At 42.0% G+C, this 22,207-nt stretch overlaps 1 protein-coding gene across 4 annotated transcripts in view; it reads left to right on the forward strand.

Moving 5' to 3' along the window:
* Window positions 1-22,207, forward strand: part of arb2a (ARB2 cotranscriptional regulator A) — a 126,235-nt gene that overhangs the window by 49,145 nt on the left and 54,883 nt on the right. For all 4 annotated transcript variants that reach the window (XM_028413384.1, XM_028413386.1, XM_028413385.1 and 1 more), the window contains exons 7-8: window positions 645-863; window positions 9,926-10,045. In XM_028413384.1, the coding sequence (XP_028269185.1) occupies window positions 645-863; window positions 9,926-10,045 (339 nt within the window). The remainder of the gene's footprint in view (window positions 1-644; window positions 864-9,925; window positions 10,046-22,207) is intronic.

The raw sequence follows: 22,207 nt of genomic DNA on the forward strand, positions 1-22,207 counted from the left end.
ATGCTACTCACTGACTGAAACCACCAGCGCTGAATTCCAATCCCCCACTTACTTCTCATGCTCGTCTCTGCAGTGAAATCTCTCCTCTATCTCTTTTGCTTCCTTTTCTTTCAGTCTGGATTTGCATCTTTTCTCCTAGTCATGTCACACTCTGTCATTTCGAGTGTTACGACGGTATTGTTTTCTGATAATCAAATTTTGTGCTAGTCATGTACCAGTGCTAAGAATATGATGTGGTATTACTTAGAAGTTTTTACGAACTTAGCATCACTTTTCTCTCAAAGTAATAAACAGCAAATATTAGAAAAAATCTGTAACATCACATTTATAAAAGTTAATATGCTATTTTATATATTTAGGCAAAACACAAAAATGCCCCTGTTATGCTTGTACCTATGTTGTTTTATTTTTACAGACCTGACACAGTCTAAAGATTATTATAATAATTAATAATTTATTAGGTTAGATTTTTCTCCTGTTTTATCCACCTAACCATTTATTTTGCATCATGAAGAATTTGATTACAAGAATACAATTATATTTTTGTTTGTGTGTGTATCAAAACCACTTCAAATCATTATGAATTGCATGTAATGATGCTAATGCTCTAATACACATTGTTTTTTGTTTCTTATTTCTTTTAGGAGGGCTACGGTGTGTTGGTGCTCAACCCCAATGAAAACTACTTGGAAGTGGAAAAGCCAGCAAAGTCCTCCCCTCTGTACTCTCATACTGAGCCCTTGGATGAACCCGCTGAAAAGAAGGAGCGCAAAGATGACAAAGACGGCAAGAAGAAGAGGGAATTTTATGAGAAATACCGTAACCCGCAGAAAGAGGCAGAGACAGACCGGATTCCTATACGCGTAAGTTGGAGAGAGAGCGAGAGGGAAAGGGGAACTGCAGAAAAAGACATGTTTGGATAGCTGGGGCGGGAGGGAGGAATGATAGATGTTCATCAAAAACAGGCATGATGGGGGAGGTGGACAGAGTGACAGTTCTATGGTGTTAAGAGGAGGTAGGAGAAGAGACATAGGTGAGAAAGTGGGAGGGAGGAATTTGGGCAAGTTTGGTAGAGACAAAAGAGGCAAGAAGGTGCGAGGAGGGTGGGAGGTGGCTAGCTGAGGGAGTGAGGGAAGGATATGTTGAAGGGAGGATGGAAGGCAGAGGGAGAAAGAGAGGCTCTTGTGTGGTCAGCCTGTGTGTGAAGAGGTTGGCTGTGCTCCAGTCGCCTCTCAGTGAGCAAGTGTTAACCACATGGCTACCTCCCTCTCTCCCTCTTTCCCTCTGTTTTTTCTCTCTCAGATGGTGGGCTGGTCAATGCAGCTCTGGCCCTTCACTCTTGTTGACCACTGGGATTATTATCTCCCTAACACACACTCTGCAAACACACTGCAACATTCTTATCATGCTACACTGACCGTATACCCTCTAATCATACGCACACATATACACATGCAGAAACACACATACACGGCTTGAGGCACCTAGCCTGGCTAGTTTACCCTGTGGTCAAACAAAGACCATGTCGCATGTCCTCGAAATTGATCATTTTTGCTTTTAAAAATTAAAGGCACATCAAGCTGGACTTTTTTCCCATGCTTGAGTTTAAGACAAGTATCTTTAACGATTATCTCTGACTTGATGGCAGTGGCGTCACAGTAATGTGTGTGTGTGTGTGTGTGGGTAGGTGTTTGTACATGTCTGCATGTGTGTATGTCTGTGAAATACATCACTCTCTGGTGTCTGACAAGAGTTAAGGCTGCTGTGGGACTAGCGGGCGGTGTGTGAGCTGTCAACGCAGGCTTTTTTTTTCTCACCCCCCTGGCAGTACCTTTATACACTCTAATAAGGAATAATTAGCTGCAGCGCTATCTTACTATCGCACTTCTTTATATTTGCGCCGGTTTTCCTCATCATACAACCGATGAACTCGCGTTACAGCATGTGACATAAATGTCTCAGTTAACGATCCGTCATGTCATTCGCAATAATGGTGTTACGCAAACCTGTGTCTGCTGTCAGCTCTATATTTTTAGTTTAAACTACGACATGTAAAGCTAATGAGTTGGTATCTAGATTATTACTCCCGGGAAAGTCCACATCTTTTTCGGATTATCATAATTGCATTAAGATCTTATTGTCCCATTGTCTTTTACTGCTTCTCTCTTCATCTTGCCTGAGTTTTTTTTTAAACGTTCGGCTGTGTGGAATTGTAAAGTCCCAACGAAGGCTTCCCTATAACCTACAAGGAAGCATGTCATATTATTCATATCTTGATATTCGGCTCTGCTTGCTTTCCTCATGCTTGCATAATGTATGCTGGACAGGGTCAGATGCAATGAGACAAGGCCGGTATGGAGCAGTGGTGTGTCTTCTTGAGTCTGTGACGTCTCACAAAGACCGTGCCATTAAACAGTCATTTCAATTAGATGATTGTGAGGACACAGAACAAAATGAGTAAATAAAGAAAATCCTATCACATCCCCTTTTATTTTTACACCAGGTCACTTATTTATTTTTTACAGTTATTAAACTTTAAGCTACTGTAGCATATGGATAATGGGCTTCATTTGCCACAAATGTAATGGTAAGGAAAAGTTAGAATTTCCTTTTTTTGTCTTGAGATTTAGGTATTGAGAGACACAGGATTAATGAGTGAAAAGGTTGGTTCTGTGTTGGTGCCTCTTGAATTTTGACCTTTGACCCAGAAGTGAGCGGGATGTTAGTGTGTATGACCTCGCCTTTATCATCCACACCTCCTCCTTCCCCGTGTTACCCTCCACTGCTCTGCCGCTGTCCGCCCCGGAGTAAGCCGTAACATGCATTCCCACACATGCAGATATTATGTCAAGGCATGCACATACCGTAGCCAAAAGAGTAAAGGAGCTGAAGAAAGAAAGATGTCGTATGTTTGTGTGTGTCTTTCCCCCCTCAACTCTGTTAGTCAGGGTGGGTGGTGGATCAAATCAAACCTCTTTAACAGGGCTGTTTTCATCTTTTTTTCAGCAGCACCAACCCAACACACACACACTCACCAACCTTTTCATTCACTACACCTCGCTCTCTAACACCCGCTGAGATGCCAGACCACCTGCACACTGCCATTCAGAAACACACTCACACACAAGCTCCAAATATATTCCTCTACTTCTCCTAATGTCATGAAATTCAGCACGACTAAAAAATAACCATAAGCTCTAACTAACACCTGTCTGAGACTTTTCCCAAATTGACTCACACAGATGCGCTTAGACACACAAACACACAGCAGCTCACTGATAGAGTTGAGTTGATTAATACGCTTCCTTACACACATTAATAAGCTCTTAACTGCTTTTAGAATTCTTACTTTTTAGCCTTGGGTTCATAGTGTGCAACCTCTCAACCTTGTCTAATCCTTCTCCTCTGCGCTCCTCCAGATCACACACCACTGGGCCATGTTTAGGGGGATGTTAGTGGAGGAGGAAGAAAAAGAGAGAGGACAGAGGGAGGCATGGAGGGATACAAAGTCTGATCGGAGGGATGCTGATGAGGATAGCGGAGGGGGAAACGGGTGGGGTTGGGGGAGCACTTTCTTAGCACTTAGCCATATAGAAGTTTGGGAGTTCACTTTACTCTGAATTTTAGCAGTAATCCAGTTAGCTATTTTCTGTCAGCCAAGCGGAGGAATGGCAGGAACAAAAGGCACATTCATGGGCTTAAGAAGCTTCCAAAGAGTTCACCCAAGGCTGGCTGGCTGGGATTAGGCCAGCAGGCCCTGGAAAGAAGAAGGGGAAAAAAAGAGCAAAGAGGACAAAAACAGAGCTTCGCTTTTCTTTAAGCACCACTTATTTTTTTTATTTTTTCTATAAATGACTGGAATACTTTTCACGTTCTCTTCATTTGTTTTTATTTTCATCTTTCCTCTTTTAACATTGCATGTTTCTTATAAGTTCAGAAAGAGAGGGATGGACAGAGAGACCGTCAATCCTGCAGTGCCTTAAAGTTACAGATTGAGGCTGTTCCTTCTGTTCTGTTCTTCCTGCTATAATTGTCTTTAGCACAGCTTTACAAATAAGAGAGGTAAACAGATGACATTTAGTGTGTATAATAATAAATTTCCACACTATCATATCATAATATAATTTTTAAAGGAGAGTTGTTTTGCATATCCTTATTTTAGTTTTTCTGTCTTCACTTCAGAAGCTGTGCTCTTCTTACGATTATTGTCTTCAGTTTCTTGCTGGTGGATGTGACACAGACAGGGGGTCTTGTACTTTCTCATACTGATCTGTTTTGGATGGTACTTTACTCATGGAAGGAGCATCCATTATTTAGGTCCTGCCTCTCTAAGACCCATTATTCCCAGCTGCAGCTGTCCACAGGGGCCCACTGAGATCCTTGTCCTTGTCTGTGTTTAACAGATGATGTCTGTTTCTCCGTGTTCACACCATACTACACATCGTCGTGAGGATTCACAGTCGTACATGCATTCACATACACACACACACCAAAACTTGATTATAAACATTAAGACAGGGAAACATGAGCGTACTTGCTGACAGTTGTATTTGCCATGGCTTTACCATGTTTCTCCGTTGGAGTGGATTTTTTTGCACCTTGTCACCTTCACCTATTTGCCCTAATGTGTGGCCCACAAGCAATTATACAGACAGAGTTTATTTGACCTTTGATCTGTGGTCTTGCCAAGAAGGAAGGCTCAGCATTTCCAAGGACAGGTAGGGACTTGATTAACCTCTGAACCTGGTCAGAAGAGAGGTCAATGATCAGGGCTAGAGGGTGGCTCAGGAGCTTGCTGTGGAGAACAAATTGGCTAAATGCCTATTTTGTATTTGAGTGTGCATTTCTGTATGAGGATGGAAGTGAAACAATCTTCAACCTATGGCCAAATGTATATGTGTTTGATATGTTTTAGACTACAGCACAAGTGCACTGTGGCAGCACAATCCAGGGTTTGACTTCTCGAAGTTTTACAGACTAAATCTGTTGGATTTTGAGGTTGTTAGTGTTTGCAAGCATTTCCTAGTATGCGTATGTGTAGTACATAACATCCATGCGTGCATGCACACCTGTGTGTTTGTGCGTTTGCTCAAGGCAGAACTAGCGTAGCAGGTCTCAGATCCCTGCTCCCAATCTTCTAGTCAGGTCAACCATCAAACACATCCATCCTGCCCTCCCTCACACCTCCCCACCCACGAGCTCCCTGACTCTCTGCCTCTTTCTCTCTCTCTCTCCGCACACAACCCTGTTGTGGATACAGGCTGACCTGAATAAAGACATACACAGACACACAGGTACTCACACACGCACACACATTCACCCAGCACCTCAGGGTCACTCTGGAACAAACACAGCCTTGTCTGCCTGCCCGCTCTCCTTTGCCTTATGTCAATTAATGACTCGCAGTAATTTCACCTGACAATCCGGGCGGCAGCGCGAGGCTGGCCGAGATGTCACAGCGATGACCTTTCTGGCCCGCAGACTCTCTTTTCTAATAAAGAATCTCACAAACCCACAGCAACTTCCTTTGTACTTTGTTAATGAGTTATTGATTTGAAACAATGCCCTGGCAAATATTGTCAGAGCAGACTGACCCCACCAAGGTCATGCTATTTTATTGTATACAGTCTGCACACGCTAATCTGCACGTGGGATGACATGTTCGCTGTAGTTTTGCTCTTTTCTCAAGCTGCCCCCCCCTCCCCGTCACTTTCTTACTCGCTCTCCTTACTCCCTTCATTGCAAAGTCAAATAACACACAAACCTACACATACATTTGTCGCGCACACACACAAGCGGTTGCACACGTTTTTCACCTCATTCTCCCTTTTCTCTGTCTCTTTCTCACATCATTATATTCCCAACTCTCCATAGGTACTATACCTGCTAATTACCCACAATGCCACAGTCATTATTTTCCCATCTCTGCTTCTAATTTGCTCCATACCTTCCTTTCCCCCACTCTAGCGGACCCATCAGCTCCCAGACAGCTTCCAGCTCGCCTCAGCTCTCTGTCTGCCTTTAAAGAGAGTAAAGAATGAAACAAATGCGGGAGGGGGAGAAAAAAAAGGAAAAGAGATGGCGAAGGACTGCATGTCTCAGACATTGATTAAAATACAATTGCAAACAGGTGTCGTAGAGGTCCACTATTTAATTGTGTGCACAGAGACATGTACGCAATCCCGCACGTGCATAAACACAAACTGACTCATTCTAATAACCTCTTTGCTAATACCAAACATGTAATTACCTTTGTTGCTTATTTAATATTTAATCATTAGGCCAAATGAAAACAATTCTGTCCTGTGCTGAGGTGGACATATTAAAGGCTATAATGAGAGGGGTTGCAGGTTTACTCAGTGTGTGGCCACAGAGCACGAGGGGACTAAGAGATTGAGAGATCGGCCAGACAGTCTTATTTTTTTCTGTGTGCGTGTGAGAGAGAAAGTGGGTGAGAGCAAGACAGCGCTCCTGTGTAATTTGAGTAATTTGTTACTACCTCTTCCTTTGCAGGAAGGTATTCTGGGATAATATTCTTGTGTGATATGCAGTTCATTTGATTTATCATACTTCAGCTCTCTCTCTTAACAACATGAAATGCTTATTGACATTTTTTTGCAAGATTGGAACCAGCACAGCCCAGGGAAAAGAGTCCAAACCCAATAAAGTTGTTTAGGGATCCCGTGACATGGTACTGACACTTCTGGCATCCACTGAAAGGTTTGTGAGTGTAAAAAGTATAATGGCTCTTATCCATGAGATTCCTTCCGGTCTGTGCTGCTCACATTCTCCCCACTAGAAATTACAGCTTTATCAGACGTTTACTGAAGTCCTCAGTCTTTTTGGGTGACTGCAGACGAGGAGCAGAAGGGAGTAACAGGGGAGGTCTGCAGTGGTTGTTTGTCAGAGTGTGTTGATGTTGTTAGATTCATTGTTTCCTGTGTTGGTCAGACACTGGGTTTGTGTTGGCGTTGGGGCTGTTATTCTGGCTGCAGTGCACTCCTCTCCCTGCTTCTCATTACAGTGAATAAACACAGGGCAAGTATTGGACTGGACAACTTCTGAGGAAACAAGAGAGCGTGTGTACGAGGTTGGATGTGTGTGTGTGTGTGTGTATGTGCGGAAGCATGTTTGTTTGCGTGTAGGCACTTGGGTGCATGCAGTTAAGTGTAGCTCTTGACTAGAGTGTGCGTTTTTATTGTGTAAGTAATGGAAACAGCTAAATTTAACAAATTATTGAACGTATACAGAAGGCACACATTCAACAGTTGGAAACACTTATGGCCTGAAAGTTGGATAGATTGTCATGTACAATGTGGCAGTTTGTCTGTGAGTTATAATGTTGACATAATTTATAACATAAAATCAGCTTTGTGCTGATTGCGTAGCAGAAACTTGGCTAAAAGTGCACTTGAATTAGCTACCTAACTGTAGTCATTGATGTTATGTAAATATACAGGTGTGTAGTGGAATATTGTATGTATAAATATATTGAGTATAGAGGTACACACACACATATAGTATATATACTATATATACTCGTGTGTGTGTGTATACTCGCTATGATGTATTGTGCTCACACTTGCTCCTCTCTCCTTTCCTCTGCCATTTTTATTTCTTTTTGGCAACGGTTAGCTGTCAGCATCTGGAGACCGGTCTGGTCCCGAGACTGACTGTCTAGGGTGCAGATTTCTATTTCATATTCTCTGAGGGTATAGTATGGATCCCTATATATTTGGTAAACACATACACAGACAGTGCACACCTTCAAATGTCCCTCGACAGTCATGGCTGAAGGATGCTGGCAACAGGTGTGCAGTTCTATTCTGACAGTGCTGGCAGATGCACACACACACACACACACACAAGTAAATAACCACAAACATTGTGGGGAAACTCAGGAAAATAAATATATAAACTAAGATACTGTGTGAGCGCTGGTGACAGGGAGCCTGTCTCACAGGGTGGTGCGCTCCACTGCAGCAAATTAACCCAAGGAAATAATTGCAACAATATATGCAAATGCTGTTTAGATAATTCACCACACTGCCATGCCAGGTAGTCAGTCATTGTTGCCTGTGGTGAGGGTGTAACATTGAATATTGTGTTTGTGTGCAAGGTAGGGCTATCGCAATATCAGATTTTCACCGCATAATTATCATGACCCAAAGAATTTATGATAATAAAGTTATCACAAAATTGACAGAAGACCAGGGAAAGAAATCATCAAGCACTCCTACATAAAGTAAACGTGGCATGCACAGATGCAGATAAAAGTGCTTATGTCTTCATGTCACTAAAGGCTGGGTGGAGAAGTGGACAAAAGAGTTAGGAAAGAACAGGTGGTATCAGCGGAGGAGAGAAAAAACAGAAGAAGAGGGAGAAAGGGTGAGGAAGGGAGGCAGGCTAATGAAATGGGCTTCACAGATGAAGGGTGACATGGTGGAGGAGAGAAGAGGGAGACTTCAAAGGACTTTGATGTCACAGCCTTTCAGACAGACAACTCTGCTTCAGCCAGCCTCTGTGCACATGCCGGATACCACACGTCATCTCACACAAACACACATACACATGCATATGCACGCTTGCAAATGCGCAGCACTGATGTCAGAAGGGCAGGGCAGAGCGAAGTTGCCTGCTCTTGCATCACACTCAGTGAACGGAGGTTGGTGCTGACACTACAACCCCCTCATGCTAATCCAGCGCAAACACAAACACTGACAGGTTAATTTACCTCTAGACAAACACAGCAACAAAAACACACATCAGCACATCATCAAATAGTACAAGCACACACAGTCTTGTACACACAGATGCACGGAAGTGAGACATGTTATCAGATCACATGCTGCCTTACTTTCTTCTACAAGTAAAGTTTAATCCATATTTTCTGTAATGTGTTTGTTCTACACCTTCTCCTCAATTACCACCTTTAGGAGAGTGAATGTTTAAGTATGTTTCTTTCTGTGATAATATACTGTCTTCTTACAATGCAAACGTGTTCATGGTAACTAACATGATGGTGTCATAAGACGCCTCCTCCGCCCTCTACCTTATATCGCTAATTGTTTGTTTTCAGTCACACTGAACAGTTTGACACTCAATTAACAGATGAAGCTGCATCATTAGTAGGCCATGTGTATATATATATATATATTTTAAGAATGCATTTTTTTATATATACATATGTATCCTAATTAAAGATTGCGTTTGTGTGAATCCAGTATGGCTACAATGTGTGTTGTTGCAGTATCGGTACTTGTAGTCAACAAGGATTTTGATTTCTATTGTGAACCAGACAGTTTGATAGGAAATCAAAGTGTGTAATCAATGTCACCAGTTCATTAACGGTTGCCCTTTTCTCGGCTGAACTTTTTTTTTACTATTGTTCTTTCCAGCCCTGGATAAGCACTTACATCTCAGGTTAATTAAACATGTCTTCTTGTTACATGTTCCTGCACTAGTCTGTGCGTGTACAACTCTATCCATGCACACGAGAGCAGGAATGTAGATAGGCGGCGTGCGCGTGCACACAAGTCGTACATGCGTGTGTACGTATTTTCCTTTGACCTTCCCCTAGTGTCTTCCCATTATGCCTATACTGGTGTTTAGATGGACCATCGATTCAGCAAAGGGGTACAAATTAAGATTTAAATGTTACGTCATCCGGCCTATTGAGTTTTACATTTAGGGCATTTGCAATATGCAGGACTTATTGATCCGATAGTGTGGCTCTTTGTAGAAATCACCTCAGGCAACCACCACTTTTTTTGTATTTCTTTCTTTTGGTTGGCCCAAGGGTGCAGGTTTTGATGCTGCAGCATTAAAGCATCAATAGAGTTTAATAACTCTATTGATGCTGCTTTCTCATTGGTTGGTCTTCTTTGTTATGGATATGACATGAATTTTTGTTGTTGCGTTGCAGGAAAATGGCTCCTCTGAGGAACACGTGCTTTACGTGTGGGACCACTTCGTGTCCAAAGCCAAAGCCAGCAATGTCTTCGTGGTGGCCCACAGCTATGGAGGCCTGTCCTTCGTTGAGCTGGTGAGTGTTTTTGGTTTTCTTTTAGCCTCCCACTGACAAAAGATGACACTTACACACAACACTTTGCTGAGCGTCTTACATGTTCATGTTCAAAATATTGTATATGCCAGCATTATTGGTGTATAAAAACAGTGCATTTTTTAAACATACAAACATGCAGAACAGTGCTGCAAGCAGCCATGTCAGGAATACAGGCACTATAAAAATAAAATGCATTTAGTTTTTAATAAAGTTCAGCCTCTGTAAACAATGTAGTTCATCCTTGTCTTCGGGCATTGTCCGCCTTCTCTGCACATGAAGAACAGGATAAAAAGAGGGAAAAAGAAGAGTGCTGTAAAATGGAATGTAGGGATGGCAGTACAACAACCAGATCTACTGCGGAGCATGCAGATCTCTAAGCCTTAAGAGAGACGGCGGATAGGTCGAAAGATGGTGGGAGGAAAGTGGATTTGACAGAATTAATGGTGCACATGGGAGGTTGAAAATAAAAGTTTGGCCGACTTCTTGCTTTATAACCCTACCCTTCAGCTAAATGGGCCTATAGTGAGTATTTTGCGGGTTATATGAAGGCCTCTGAGGTTAATGTTTTATTTTCTACTCTTCGGTTTAGTATGATGTCTAGTGGGAATCTGCACCACATATCGATCATCACCATTTCTTCTTTTCTTTTTTTTTTTTAAATGGGAGTTTACTACTCTGTATATATAAAGCTTGGGTGTGCAGATAGCCAATACCATGATGTATCCATACCAGATCAGACTAACAGTTAGGAGTCATGCTGAAGATGTTTGTATTTGGACCTTGGTAGCTCACTACTTGCTGCTTGATTTATGATCCAATCTATACACTGGTGATATATAAATCAATGCAAAGACCTGTCTCCACAGTCAGTGCATGAGTGCACGAGTGTGAATGGACTATTCATGGAGAATAGTCCATTCACACTCGTTATCATTCTCTTATAGGATTAAAAATGCTCTGACAGTTTTGTATTCCTATAAACCAATCACAGTCATTTCCACAGTAACACGTTTTATCTTTAATTCTATAAAAGTAACTGTTACATCCAGGAGCAATGATCTATCTCACACTCTCTACCAATAGTCCTGTGATGTCACTGGCAAGATGGCGGCTACCCATTTTTTTCTTTTGAATGTTTATATTTGTCATGATAGCTATATTGTTGTTGATTAGAATAACAACTCATTTAGTGAATCCTGTTAACCTGACTGACTGCTTCATAACCACATTAATAGGCTGTATAATTTGCATGTTGTCAATGTAAAGGGCCACATTGTATTGAACTATGCCAACTAACACATGGCGATAGTTGCGGTTTCTGCGATCATAGAGCTGGGTTACAGTGCTAGTGTGCTAGTAGTTCTAGAAGATTTACTGCTAGACTGGCTTCATCCCATATTATTTAGGACATTTCTCTTCTATTCTCTTTGGAAGGGTGGGGAGGAAGGAGGCGGCACAATGAGGATGCAGCTAGTAGGGGGGATTAAAGGTGGGCACTTGTCCCACTGGTGTTTTCAGGGGTATTTTATTTTCTTCCTTTTTTCTTTCACCTACTCTTTTTTTGTTTAGTATTTTGTAATTTTAATTTGCCTGCTAAATATTCATGCAGTGTTTTGTCCGTGACAGCTTCACAATCTCCTGGGCTTTCTCACTGTGTGACGAAGACTAGCAATTCTCCCTGTTTGTATCTTTCTGTCTCTCTGCGTTTCCCTCAGTCGGTGCGTGCTCCGTCTTCAATAAGGTTCTAACTGCTTTCTTTTATGCAATATCGTTGTCATGTGAAAACCCTCATATACAGTACTGTATGTGCATAAATACAGAGGCTATACCAGATGCAGTGTGAGGACAATAACATCAAAACAAAGACTTAAAAGATACTTGTATTCAGTTTTGGTGACAGGGTGTTCAGATATGTCCTTGTTGGGTTTTCCTTGAGGCCATCACAGCTACTGCTGTCTGTCAGTGTCAAAAACTCTTCATCTATTCCAACCTTACATTAAAAGTTTACAGATTTTGATGACTATTAGCGGCTTTGTGTATAAACTCTGTGTCTAAGTCAAGTATCATAAAGAAAATACCTTTTTTGGTACTGTTTATTTTGGCTTTTTTTATCTCAATGCACTTAAACTTCTGCCCACTTAGAGACATGCACTTTATAGGAATCACATACATATACACATGGGATGTAAAGCAGCTACTGTGCATCTCTTTCTTGTTATTACCATGTTTTTGCACTCCCTCATGCACATACAGCCCCGCATACATCTACATCCACACAGTCTACTTAATTGAGGAGAAAGTGGTCCGGCGGGATGGGATGGGAGGTGTGTGTGCGCATGAGCCTACGAGTGGAGAGTGGAGCCTTGCGGGATGAACCATTTGACACATGAGAAGACCCAGAGAAAACAAGCTGTCTGCGGGTTAATTACTACTCCCCTTTGCAGTTAATAAATACATTTCTGATCAAGCACATCAAAAAGGCCCGCCATTAATTTCTTCTGCTTGCTCCCCTTGCTGTGGAGCATGTTAGCCCCTGTTTAGAGCGCTCAAGTGTTTCAATGCAATTTGATTCTTTTAAAACACTTCACAGTGTGTACTGACTAATTATAGATACATCAAAGAGTAACTAACTGCCTTTGAATGAGAGTGCAAGAGAGAGAAAGAGAGGCTGGCGCTGCAGGGGAAGACTGCTCGCTCTTTCTGCACTTCACCCCCACCTTTTTTGGGCCTTTTCCTCTATATCAGTCTTCCGTGTTCACAGGATCTTTGCATCCATCCCTGTTGCCTGTTCTTCTTCGCTCTCTCTGAGAGTCTCCAGTCTCCTCTGACATCTGCTTTCATGCTCGGCCAGCCTGTTCCTTCCTGCTTCTTCTTCTTGCATCTCTCTTCTTTAAAAGAAACAAGGACTGTGTTCCCTCACTTGGTTGTTTTTAGCCCAGTATTCCTATAGACCCTTTAAGGAGGTTTAAGCTTGGCTGTGGATGATCATTCTGTCTGCGTTGCCATCTCATGCACACAATTAATCCCTTAAATGACCATGCCTATTTATCTGGTTAACATTTTCCTGCCTTAATGCAAGGACAAAATCCCACATCAAAACAGAAAGAAAAAAAAGAATGAGACTGAGGGGATCCTGAATAAGGGCCTTGCATCCATCTCTTCTCCTCTCAGCTTGTCTTTTCATCGTTCCTTACTGCCAGGAGTTAGGGGGGTGGACTTGTAAGTGTAAGTGATCGTGGTGGTTGTGTTGAGGAACGGTTGTCTAACCCGCGCTAACCTTCCTGCTTACAGAGTGAAAAAGGAGCAGTCTTATTGGATAGGACAGGGCAGCATTATATAAGGTCTTATGTAAGAATGCATCTGTCTCCCAGTACACAAATGTGTGGGTGCCAACCAGACAACCAGCCAGCCGCCACAACAGCCCCTCAAAAACGGTTGCAGATTTTAAGTGCCCTCTAAACACACTGCACACATACAGTACATGCCTGCAGAATATCTTTTTCTGTATAGTGCCATCTGTTTCAATCTATAATAAATATACATAGTTTTCTTTCCACCATGCAATGTTTTGTGTGCTATAACAAGGTGTCAGATGTAGGAATTTGAGCCGGATAGACATGAAGGTTTTCTTCTTTTCGTCTACTTCATTTATCAGTGTGTGTTTGTTCCAAATGACATTTTAAGGTTCAAGTACAAGTAAGTTTTTGCACTTATATTTTTAGATGATTTTCCCTGTCCTCTGGAAACTTTCCCAAATTTCTACGCTTAATGGAAAGTATGACAATTTCAGGTGACCTGCAGCTTTGAGGAAAAACTGAATGCCTGAAGGTCTGTGCTTAGTAAAGTATAGTTTTAGGTCTTCCAAATTTGCAATACATCCAATAATCAGTTTTTTGACATACTGTAATAAAGTACTGATTTTTGGATGAAATGCAATTTACAGCAAAACCCAGCAGAAAATATTTACTGTAAAAAAGCATAAAAATGAAGTTGTTGTAGTTGTTGGTGTTTTCTCTTTGGTTAGAAGTTTTCATCCCACTTCCAGCGTTGGTGCTTTCCTCTCAGTGCAGAGATAACATTTATATTGATCTTCTTACAGTTCTTGAATTCTAGTCAGACAGCAACCAAGTTTATTTCTCCAAAATGTTGGTGTAGTCCTTTAAACAGTGTCAAGTTCCACATTTATATTCAACAGAAATACTCTAAGACCAGCAAAACCTTCACCTGAGTTCATAACTACTCAAGTAGAAGTCACTTAAATTTGTTGACAGAATCCTTGCAATGAAGTCATCCATACCAAGCCTCTGAAAATCCCCTCGTTTAATGCTGTATGCATGTCTCGCCTGGCTTCGACACTCTGAGTGCTAGCCTGTGTGTTGCTTCTGGAGGGGATAAAGAGGAGGTTTGTTTTTATCTCAAGGTTCTCCATAGCTGGCGGGCTTGCAAGCGGTGCAGTTGTAGAGTTGTAGTGCAGTTTCCTCCATGTACGTGCACATGTGTATGTCTGCATGTGGGTCCAAGAGTATTGCATTGGTCTGTGTTTGGTTGTGATTGTGTGTGCACGCGTTTGTCCACATGCAAGTATGTATATGTGCTCGATTGTGTTTGTCAGCCTTAGCCTGGAGTAGCCTGTATCATCCTGAGCAGAACAGCTTGGTGGAGAGCAGTTATCAGAGCCACGTTAGGGGAGGAGAGGAGGAGAGGGTGAGAGGCGATGATAAATGGCTGGGGCACACTAGCAGAAATTAGTGGAGCCGTATGCAAAGCTGTGGCGTTTTGTTTGATGTGAAACAAAAGGACCACCATGACAAAAGTGCCTGCCAGCCTGCACAGCAGGACAGCAGCCCTCAGGACATACACCATCACTACTGACTAAGTGTGTATGTGTATTTGCATGTGTGCACGTGTTTTGGTACAGGCAGGCGTGTGTATGTAATGCATGCATATCATGCATGGTGCTGTTTTCAAGTCCTGTCTATATTATGTATATTATCTCTCTCTGTGTTTTTGTGCTCTGCTCGTAATGACAGACAATGCCCGGCCCTTTGTACACCATGAAAAGACATGGTTTCTTCCTCAGTGTAGCCACAGCATATTTGCTCTATTAAGCAGCTGAAATATAGCCGTCTAATTTCTTTGTGAATGAATAGGATCTTAGAGAGCGGCTCTCCTCTTAACATAAGGATGTAAATTGAACTGTTTAAATGTCACGGCTAGCAAGCTGATTTGATTTGAATTGATTTGCTTGTTTCTAGAAAAAAAAAAAAAAGACCCCCCTCGCCAAACCTTAGCTGCGCTGGCTGCCACAGATAGACCAAGGTCTTTCTTTCCACCTCAACAACACATTGTAGGGCTCCTGAATTCTTCTATCTGCTGTGATTATGTACAAATGGCCTTCATTTGCCATCCATTTCAAAGCTGTAGTGCTGCATTGTGACTAGAGGCAGATGACGCAGACCAAATTACAGCGGGTTTGCAGCCTGAAAAGGATACTTGCACAATAGGCTTTGTGAAGTATTCCCTTCAATACGTCGCCATTATTCTCACCTTTGTTGGTGTTTCTCTCTATGTTTCAGGAGCATCTTTGGGTTCTAGATTGCATTTGTGGTATTAGAGAGGAGTGGGGGGTTGAAAATACTTTACTCACCTCTTGTCTCTCTTGTGCTATTCCTTCAGTATCGAGGAAAATTGATTTAACATGAGCGTCTATGTCTCGTTGTTTGTTACATATTTGATTTCCTTATTAATTTAGTCTTATTTTATCGTGGTACATCGTTAAAGATAATCAAGATTGCCTAACATAAACACCATCTATTGACCGTTTTGTTTTCACATACTCTTTCCATCAAGTATTGTGAAAGAGTAAAGAGTTAAAGGCAGTATGAACCTGCTATGCTAGAGTACAGAGTGGATCCCATTTGTCCACAGAGGTGTCCTCCCTAATCATGTGTCCTATTTGCTGCTCTGCTGGTATTCTGATCTGAAAGAGGCAACAACATGTTTTGCAGGCATTTTTAGCTACTGGATTCTGCATGGATTCCATGGTGATCCAAAGGTGTTGGACCAATCCACTTCCCTTGAGTTGATGTTTTAGGAGTCATTGGCTATCCACCTATACTGTTATTGTTAGCTTGATACAATACTGCACATATAGATGTAATACATTGCCTTAATACATGGTTTTTATTGTCCTTTCACTTCTGGTTAGAACTTCCCTAACTTCATAGTTTATAAAGGTTATCTGGGACATTGCCGGGCAACCCAAGGCATCTCCTTTATTTTCAAAGTTTTTTGTTTGTTTGTTTGTTTTTTAATCTTGGGGATGTATATGTGTCTTGTTTGAATCAAATCCTCCTATAGTGCACTCAACAGCCCAGAGACAGACCGGGAGCTGTTGTTCTCACCATAAGCTATGACCCAGGAACAGTCAATACACTTCAGGACTTAACTTCCTACATAGATCATCGTTTCTATAGTCACTCTATATGTCTTTTACTTCCTTTAACACCTCTTACTTTCCCCCCTCTAGTCTGACTTGTATACATGGAGCTTTGTGTGTTTTAATTGTATTTTTTTTCTCTACAAAAATCTCAGTTAGTTTTTGTATGAATAGATATTGTGCTTGCAGATAGAAAAGATGTTATCAGTCTTTTCATTGCCCACAGTCATCTTGTACATAATGAAGACACTGCTTCTAATTGGTCCATGATAGCTTTTGATTGATGCCAATTTCAGACTCCATATTTCTAAATGTCAGCTGTTGCTTTGAATAGTTTGCCTCTTGGTCTGACCATCCACGGTTCTAAATGGCCAAGCAAGCTTTCACCAGGTCGTCGCGGTTACACACTCCCCCTTTCCATTTTTTCAAAACACAAAGATGTTGCCATGGAAATGTAATTGAAAATCATTACATCTCAAACAAGTATTGTTGAGGTGACTATTCATAAGTCTGTACTCACCTTTTTGTCTGTTTTTTCCTTCACTAGTAAAAAGGAAGTTCAAAATCTGTGTCCTTAGTGCATCAATGTGCAAAGGCTCTTTTAAATCTCTCTTGTCCTGCCCCACCTACCCCATTGCCCACCTCTTCAACAAGGACCCTTATTCACCACTTTATGATATAAGATGCCAAGCTAGTTGAAGTTCATTTGAGTTCAGTGAAATCTTGAGGGATTCATCATTACATATTTACTGGCTGAGGCTGATCTTGCTGTAAGGTTCTACCCTCGTCCCATTGATCTAGTGCGCATGTTCACTCCCGAGGTTACAGGACGTGCTTCCATTTGCATAAGGCCCTGGGCAAGGTTCTTTCCACCATTGATTGGCCTGTCCATGAGCGCCCCGTGCCTTCTCACATTGATCACTTTGTTTTTTTCCCGGAGACAGTGCTACTCAGAGTTCAGCTGCAGCTCTGGCATATCAGACCTGCCGGAGGAGAAAGAGAGAAAAAGAGACAGAGAGAGAGAGAGAGAGAGAGAAGGAAACAGAAAGACAGGGGCGAGTAGGAGTCATCATGGAGAGATGGTAAACTTTAGAGCCAATATCTCAATAATTTTACATACTTTTTTCTTTAAATTTTCAAGAAACTATTAACCTGTTTCCTACTGACACTCCTGTGTCATCACTCCTTCAGCCAGTGTTTTCCTCACCAAGCTGCTTGAGTAAGTAAATGTAATAATACACTGCTCCAAATCAGATTTGCAATAAAACATAATTCAGCACACCCAGACTTACAATATATTATCATTTTGTCTCATAGAGCAATATGTCTACATGTCCCATATAGCTAAAACTGAACTGTTCATGCTTGTTCATCCTTAACCTCGGCTTCGAATCTTATGGTCTACTGTGCTACATGGAAAGCTCTGCTTTGTGCTGTATTTTACGTTTGCTTTTTTGACTTACCTTTTCTTGTTTTCACATCATTACCAACACCACTTGGACAGTCTTTCTTCTGTCTCGGTTTGCTCTGTCTCAGTGTCTTTGGTTTTGATTTTAAAGAAATACACCATAAGCATATAACACCGAATACTCATCTGGTGTGCACCATAGATGATTAAATTGGTTTTCTTAAAGAATTTACTTCAAAATAAGTCAAATTATTGTCATCATCATCATCATCAAAAAAAAGATCTAATCATGTCTTTGAGTATTACATGAAGGCTTACTGGTGTGCTTATGTACCATTGTGTACCAGCATGGCGTCTGTGGCGGCGCAAGGATCAGACTCCCATGATGCACCTCTTCTCTTTGTTCTGCTTTGTGAAAGCAGCGTGCAGCTTTGTCTGCCTTTCTCGTTCCTCTCGGCTCGTTGCCTCAGCGGCAAGGTCTCGCTCTTTTCTTCCTCTTCTACTTCAGACCTCTGTCGTTCTCTCACTCAACTCTTTAATGCTGGTCGGCCACTGTTGTCCACTTTTTTCTGCTCCTCTCCATCATTTGTTGTCTTAATTCGCTGTACCAAACTCGCCTTCACTTATTCATTCTTCCTTTGCCGCTTGCCCCTCTTCTAATAAATATGAAACATCTCCCTGTTACCGTTCTAGTCTTTTTTTCTCTGGTCACCCTCCCGCTCTCTACTCTCTATTAACATTTGCATTTATTATCTGTAAGCTAACCGTTTCCTGTGTTTTGTGTGTTTATGCGTGCCTTGGTGGATATGATTGTCCACGTTTTTTTCCTTCCTTCCCTTACCTAAAACTTCACATCAGACATTCCCATTCTTTGCCAATGGTCCCTATCCTTCACATAAGACTGACCTTACTTCTCTATCCTTCACACCCTTTTTTTAAGAAATTGCTATTTCTTTTTCGACAAACGCTGCAGCTCAAAACCTTCTGTCCTTCCCAATGATTCGTCTTGCTCACATTTGTGACCTACCGTATTAAGAATGAATCCCTGAATATGTGTTTTTTATTTTTGTGTAAATATATTAAACCTAAAATGTATTATCAGTTTAATTGTTTAGTATCATCTGAAATAGCTAATAAATGACCGTCATAAGCTTGTTTCATTATTACCTGAAAAAAGTCTGTTATTTTCTTTCCCCAAGTAGTATTTTTTTTCTTTTTTCTATCTGTCCCTTTGCTCTAACTTCCTAACCTTGCTCTAGCTTTCATTGTCTCACATTCTCCCACTGTGGTATTTCCATACATTCACCTGCTGTGTCTTGGTGTGTCAGCTGGTTACGACCTAGGTCACCTTCACCAGAAAGGGAATACAACTACTTGACATGAGGTTTGAATGCAGTGAAGATGACATGTTGACAGCTCAAATGAATCACTTGTCACATGTCATTTTTTCCTCCCCCTTGTTAATTCTGCCATAAGAATGCATACAATATACGAGTGCAATCTTGAGAACTTACAGGGTTGCAAATTGTGACACCGGCAGTGCTTGAATTAAACGCTTAGAACCCAGTTTGCTTTTTTTATTTCTCTGCCTTCTAAGACTGTGAATGGTCTTATTCTGTGGCAAATGTTTGAAGGAAGAATACGTCTCAGCTGAAAGGAGAGAAGGTGTTGTTTTTGAAAAGCTGTGAGACACAGCTAGGCGGATCCTGGTGCAAATGTCAGTGAACTTAGTGACTGTGAGGTTGAAGTTTAAACCTTCTCCCTGTGTCTCTTGTCGTATTCTCATCCTTTTTCTTCCCTTTAAACTGCATCTTCATTCATGCCTGCCTCCATCACTCTGCTTTTAAAGCTCGGTGCGGCGTTGTTGTTCTGTGGTGGTTTTACCTTGCCTCCTATAAACCATCTGTACCAGGGTCAGAGCACTTTTTTCATGTGTGTAAAGAATATTTCAGTTTGAATGCATCACCTGCACACAGTGTGGTTTATTTTCTGCAAATATCTTCAGTGCTTAAATGGACAACGCGTACAAATGGCAAGGCAAAGCCATGGGAAAACTGTTTTTTCACTCAGTTCATTTTTGTTCTGCCCTTTAAGCTTGGTGTGCCCCATACTGGCTATTCAGCTGATCTATTCCCACTTCTATAGCCTTCAATATGTATGGAAAGCCTAGTTTGAATCCTTTATGGCAATTTTTTCCAGGCGTGTGTTTTAGTTATGTACCTGCAGTAAAACATATTTAATTTTTTAAGCCTGGAAAGCTGACAGTGAAAAGAGATGAACTGTTTTATGTGCCATTTTAAGGCTTTATGTGCTGTGAAATACGATGGGGGTTATGAAAGACCAAAGGAGGGTAGAGAGAGGAAGCGAGAAGGAGAGCGAGTGAGAGGCTCCTGGTGTGGAGCACCCTTTGATGTTTTAGCCGACTCGCAGCTGAATGTGGAACTCACTGAAGGGTAGGCCTTGTTTCATGGAGGAAATATGAAGCTGGTTGTACTGTCCGAGTGGAAAAAAAGAAGCACAAAACAGACAGTGTAGTAAAATATTTTTTTAAATAGTCATGTTTTGATCTAAATGTTTTCTTCTTTACATGTGAGCATGCCTTTTACTCCAAAAGGCATAAGTTGTTTTCCTAGTGTGCTCGGCTTTAATATCTTCACCATCGTGTCAGTCTTTAGTTTGTGGTTGTGGTTCAGACCAGGCTTCTATGGGGGGCTTCACACTGTGTGTGTGTGTGTGTGTGTCCCTGTCTCATATATATTCTGCTTTCCTATTAGATGGCTTCACACTCGCCGATTCCTCTGGACTCCTGACACTGGCTTTCATGCATGGCCTGGCTGCCTCTCTCTCACTCGTTCTCATTTGTGCAGCCTTGTAAATTAAAAAAAAATATCTTAGTGATGTCAGACAACTTTTAACCCTCCTATACCAACTAACTAACATGTACACACTACACCCCCCCCCCACCCCATAATTCCCCATACTCGCTTTTAACTTCCATCTCTTCCATCCTCATCACTCCTTCCTTTCTCCACTGTCTTGCCCCACCACCTTACTCACACCCACCTCTCTGCCTGTGCCTTCTGCATGTGGAGCCATTTCTCCCATGAATTCAGCCACTTCACCTCTTGCCACTCTCCTCCTCTCTCTCTCTCTCTCTTCTCCCTCGCTCTCCTCTGGTATCTGTTTTTGTGGCTTTGCTGGGGTGATGGTTAGTTGATTTGGTCTGAGTTCTCTTTGATGAAAACACTAGGGGGCACTGCCTGTCCTTTGTTACCCCTTTCTTTCCCTTAGCAGGCTTCAGTGCATGTGTATTTTGTGTGTATGTGTGTGTGTTTTGTCTTTGTCTGTGCGCCCATGCATGCTCTGCTGTTTGTGTTTGCATTTCGTTAAAAAGCAGTCCCTTGTCTGTAATGGATGACACAGATCTGCATTCAGACAGACAGGAAGGCAGGGAGGCAGCAGGTCTCTGGTGGTCACCAGGGCTAGTGCTCAGCACCCATCCACATCCCCCTGTTCTCACTTTCACCCCCTGTTTCTGTTTGCTGAACCCAGGGGTGTGGGTTAATGAAAAGGGCTTGGACCACCGAGAAGAGCGACAGTCATCTCCCAGTCACCTCTGCTCACCTCCGGCCCTCAGAGACCCTCTCTCTATGACAGGCCCCCCTCTCCCTGTCTCTCTCCCATGTCCGCCTCTGTCCCCTGGGTCACGCCATATAGTCTGGCTGCCCGTTGGCCGCCAAACACAGTGTTAGACAAAGGTAGATAAACTAAAAGAGAGAGTGGGGCATTTTCACAGTGGAGAGTTATCAGATAAAAAGGAATACGCCCTAAAGAAACTGCCCTGTTCATCCAAAACCTGGCAATTTGGACAAGGGACTTCAATTACATTTGGGTCGGGTCAAGCAGGAGCCGGCCCAAAAATAACAATCAGCTCCAGACACCAGAGCTGGAGAGCAGAAAAAGGACAAATCTTCATTTCTACTCTACAGTTGGATAGCTCATGTCGCTCATCTTTTTTCAACATCTTTTATATAAGCTATACTGCGTAATTAGTGATCATGCTCACTTCCTTCATGTATCCTTAAGTCTGCTGATGAATGTGATTGTTTTTGAAGGAAACTCTGAATTATTGATTTGTTGTGTTTTCTATGGTAAGCAGACAGCTGATGAGGGGTGTTTGATAGTGCTAATTGGCAGCTCCCGTCCATGCAGTGTGTGGTTGTTGGTGGGTTGGGGCTGGGCGAAGTGAAGCGCTGTTATTGTTTAGAGGTGTCAAACCCAACATAGAACAAAG

The sequence above is a fragment of the Parambassis ranga genome, chromosome 9, assembly GCF_900634625.1.
Source record: "Parambassis ranga chromosome 9, fParRan2.1, whole genome shotgun sequence".
In the NCBI taxonomy this organism is placed as follows: domain Eukaryota; kingdom Metazoa; phylum Chordata; class Actinopteri; family Ambassidae; genus Parambassis; species Parambassis ranga.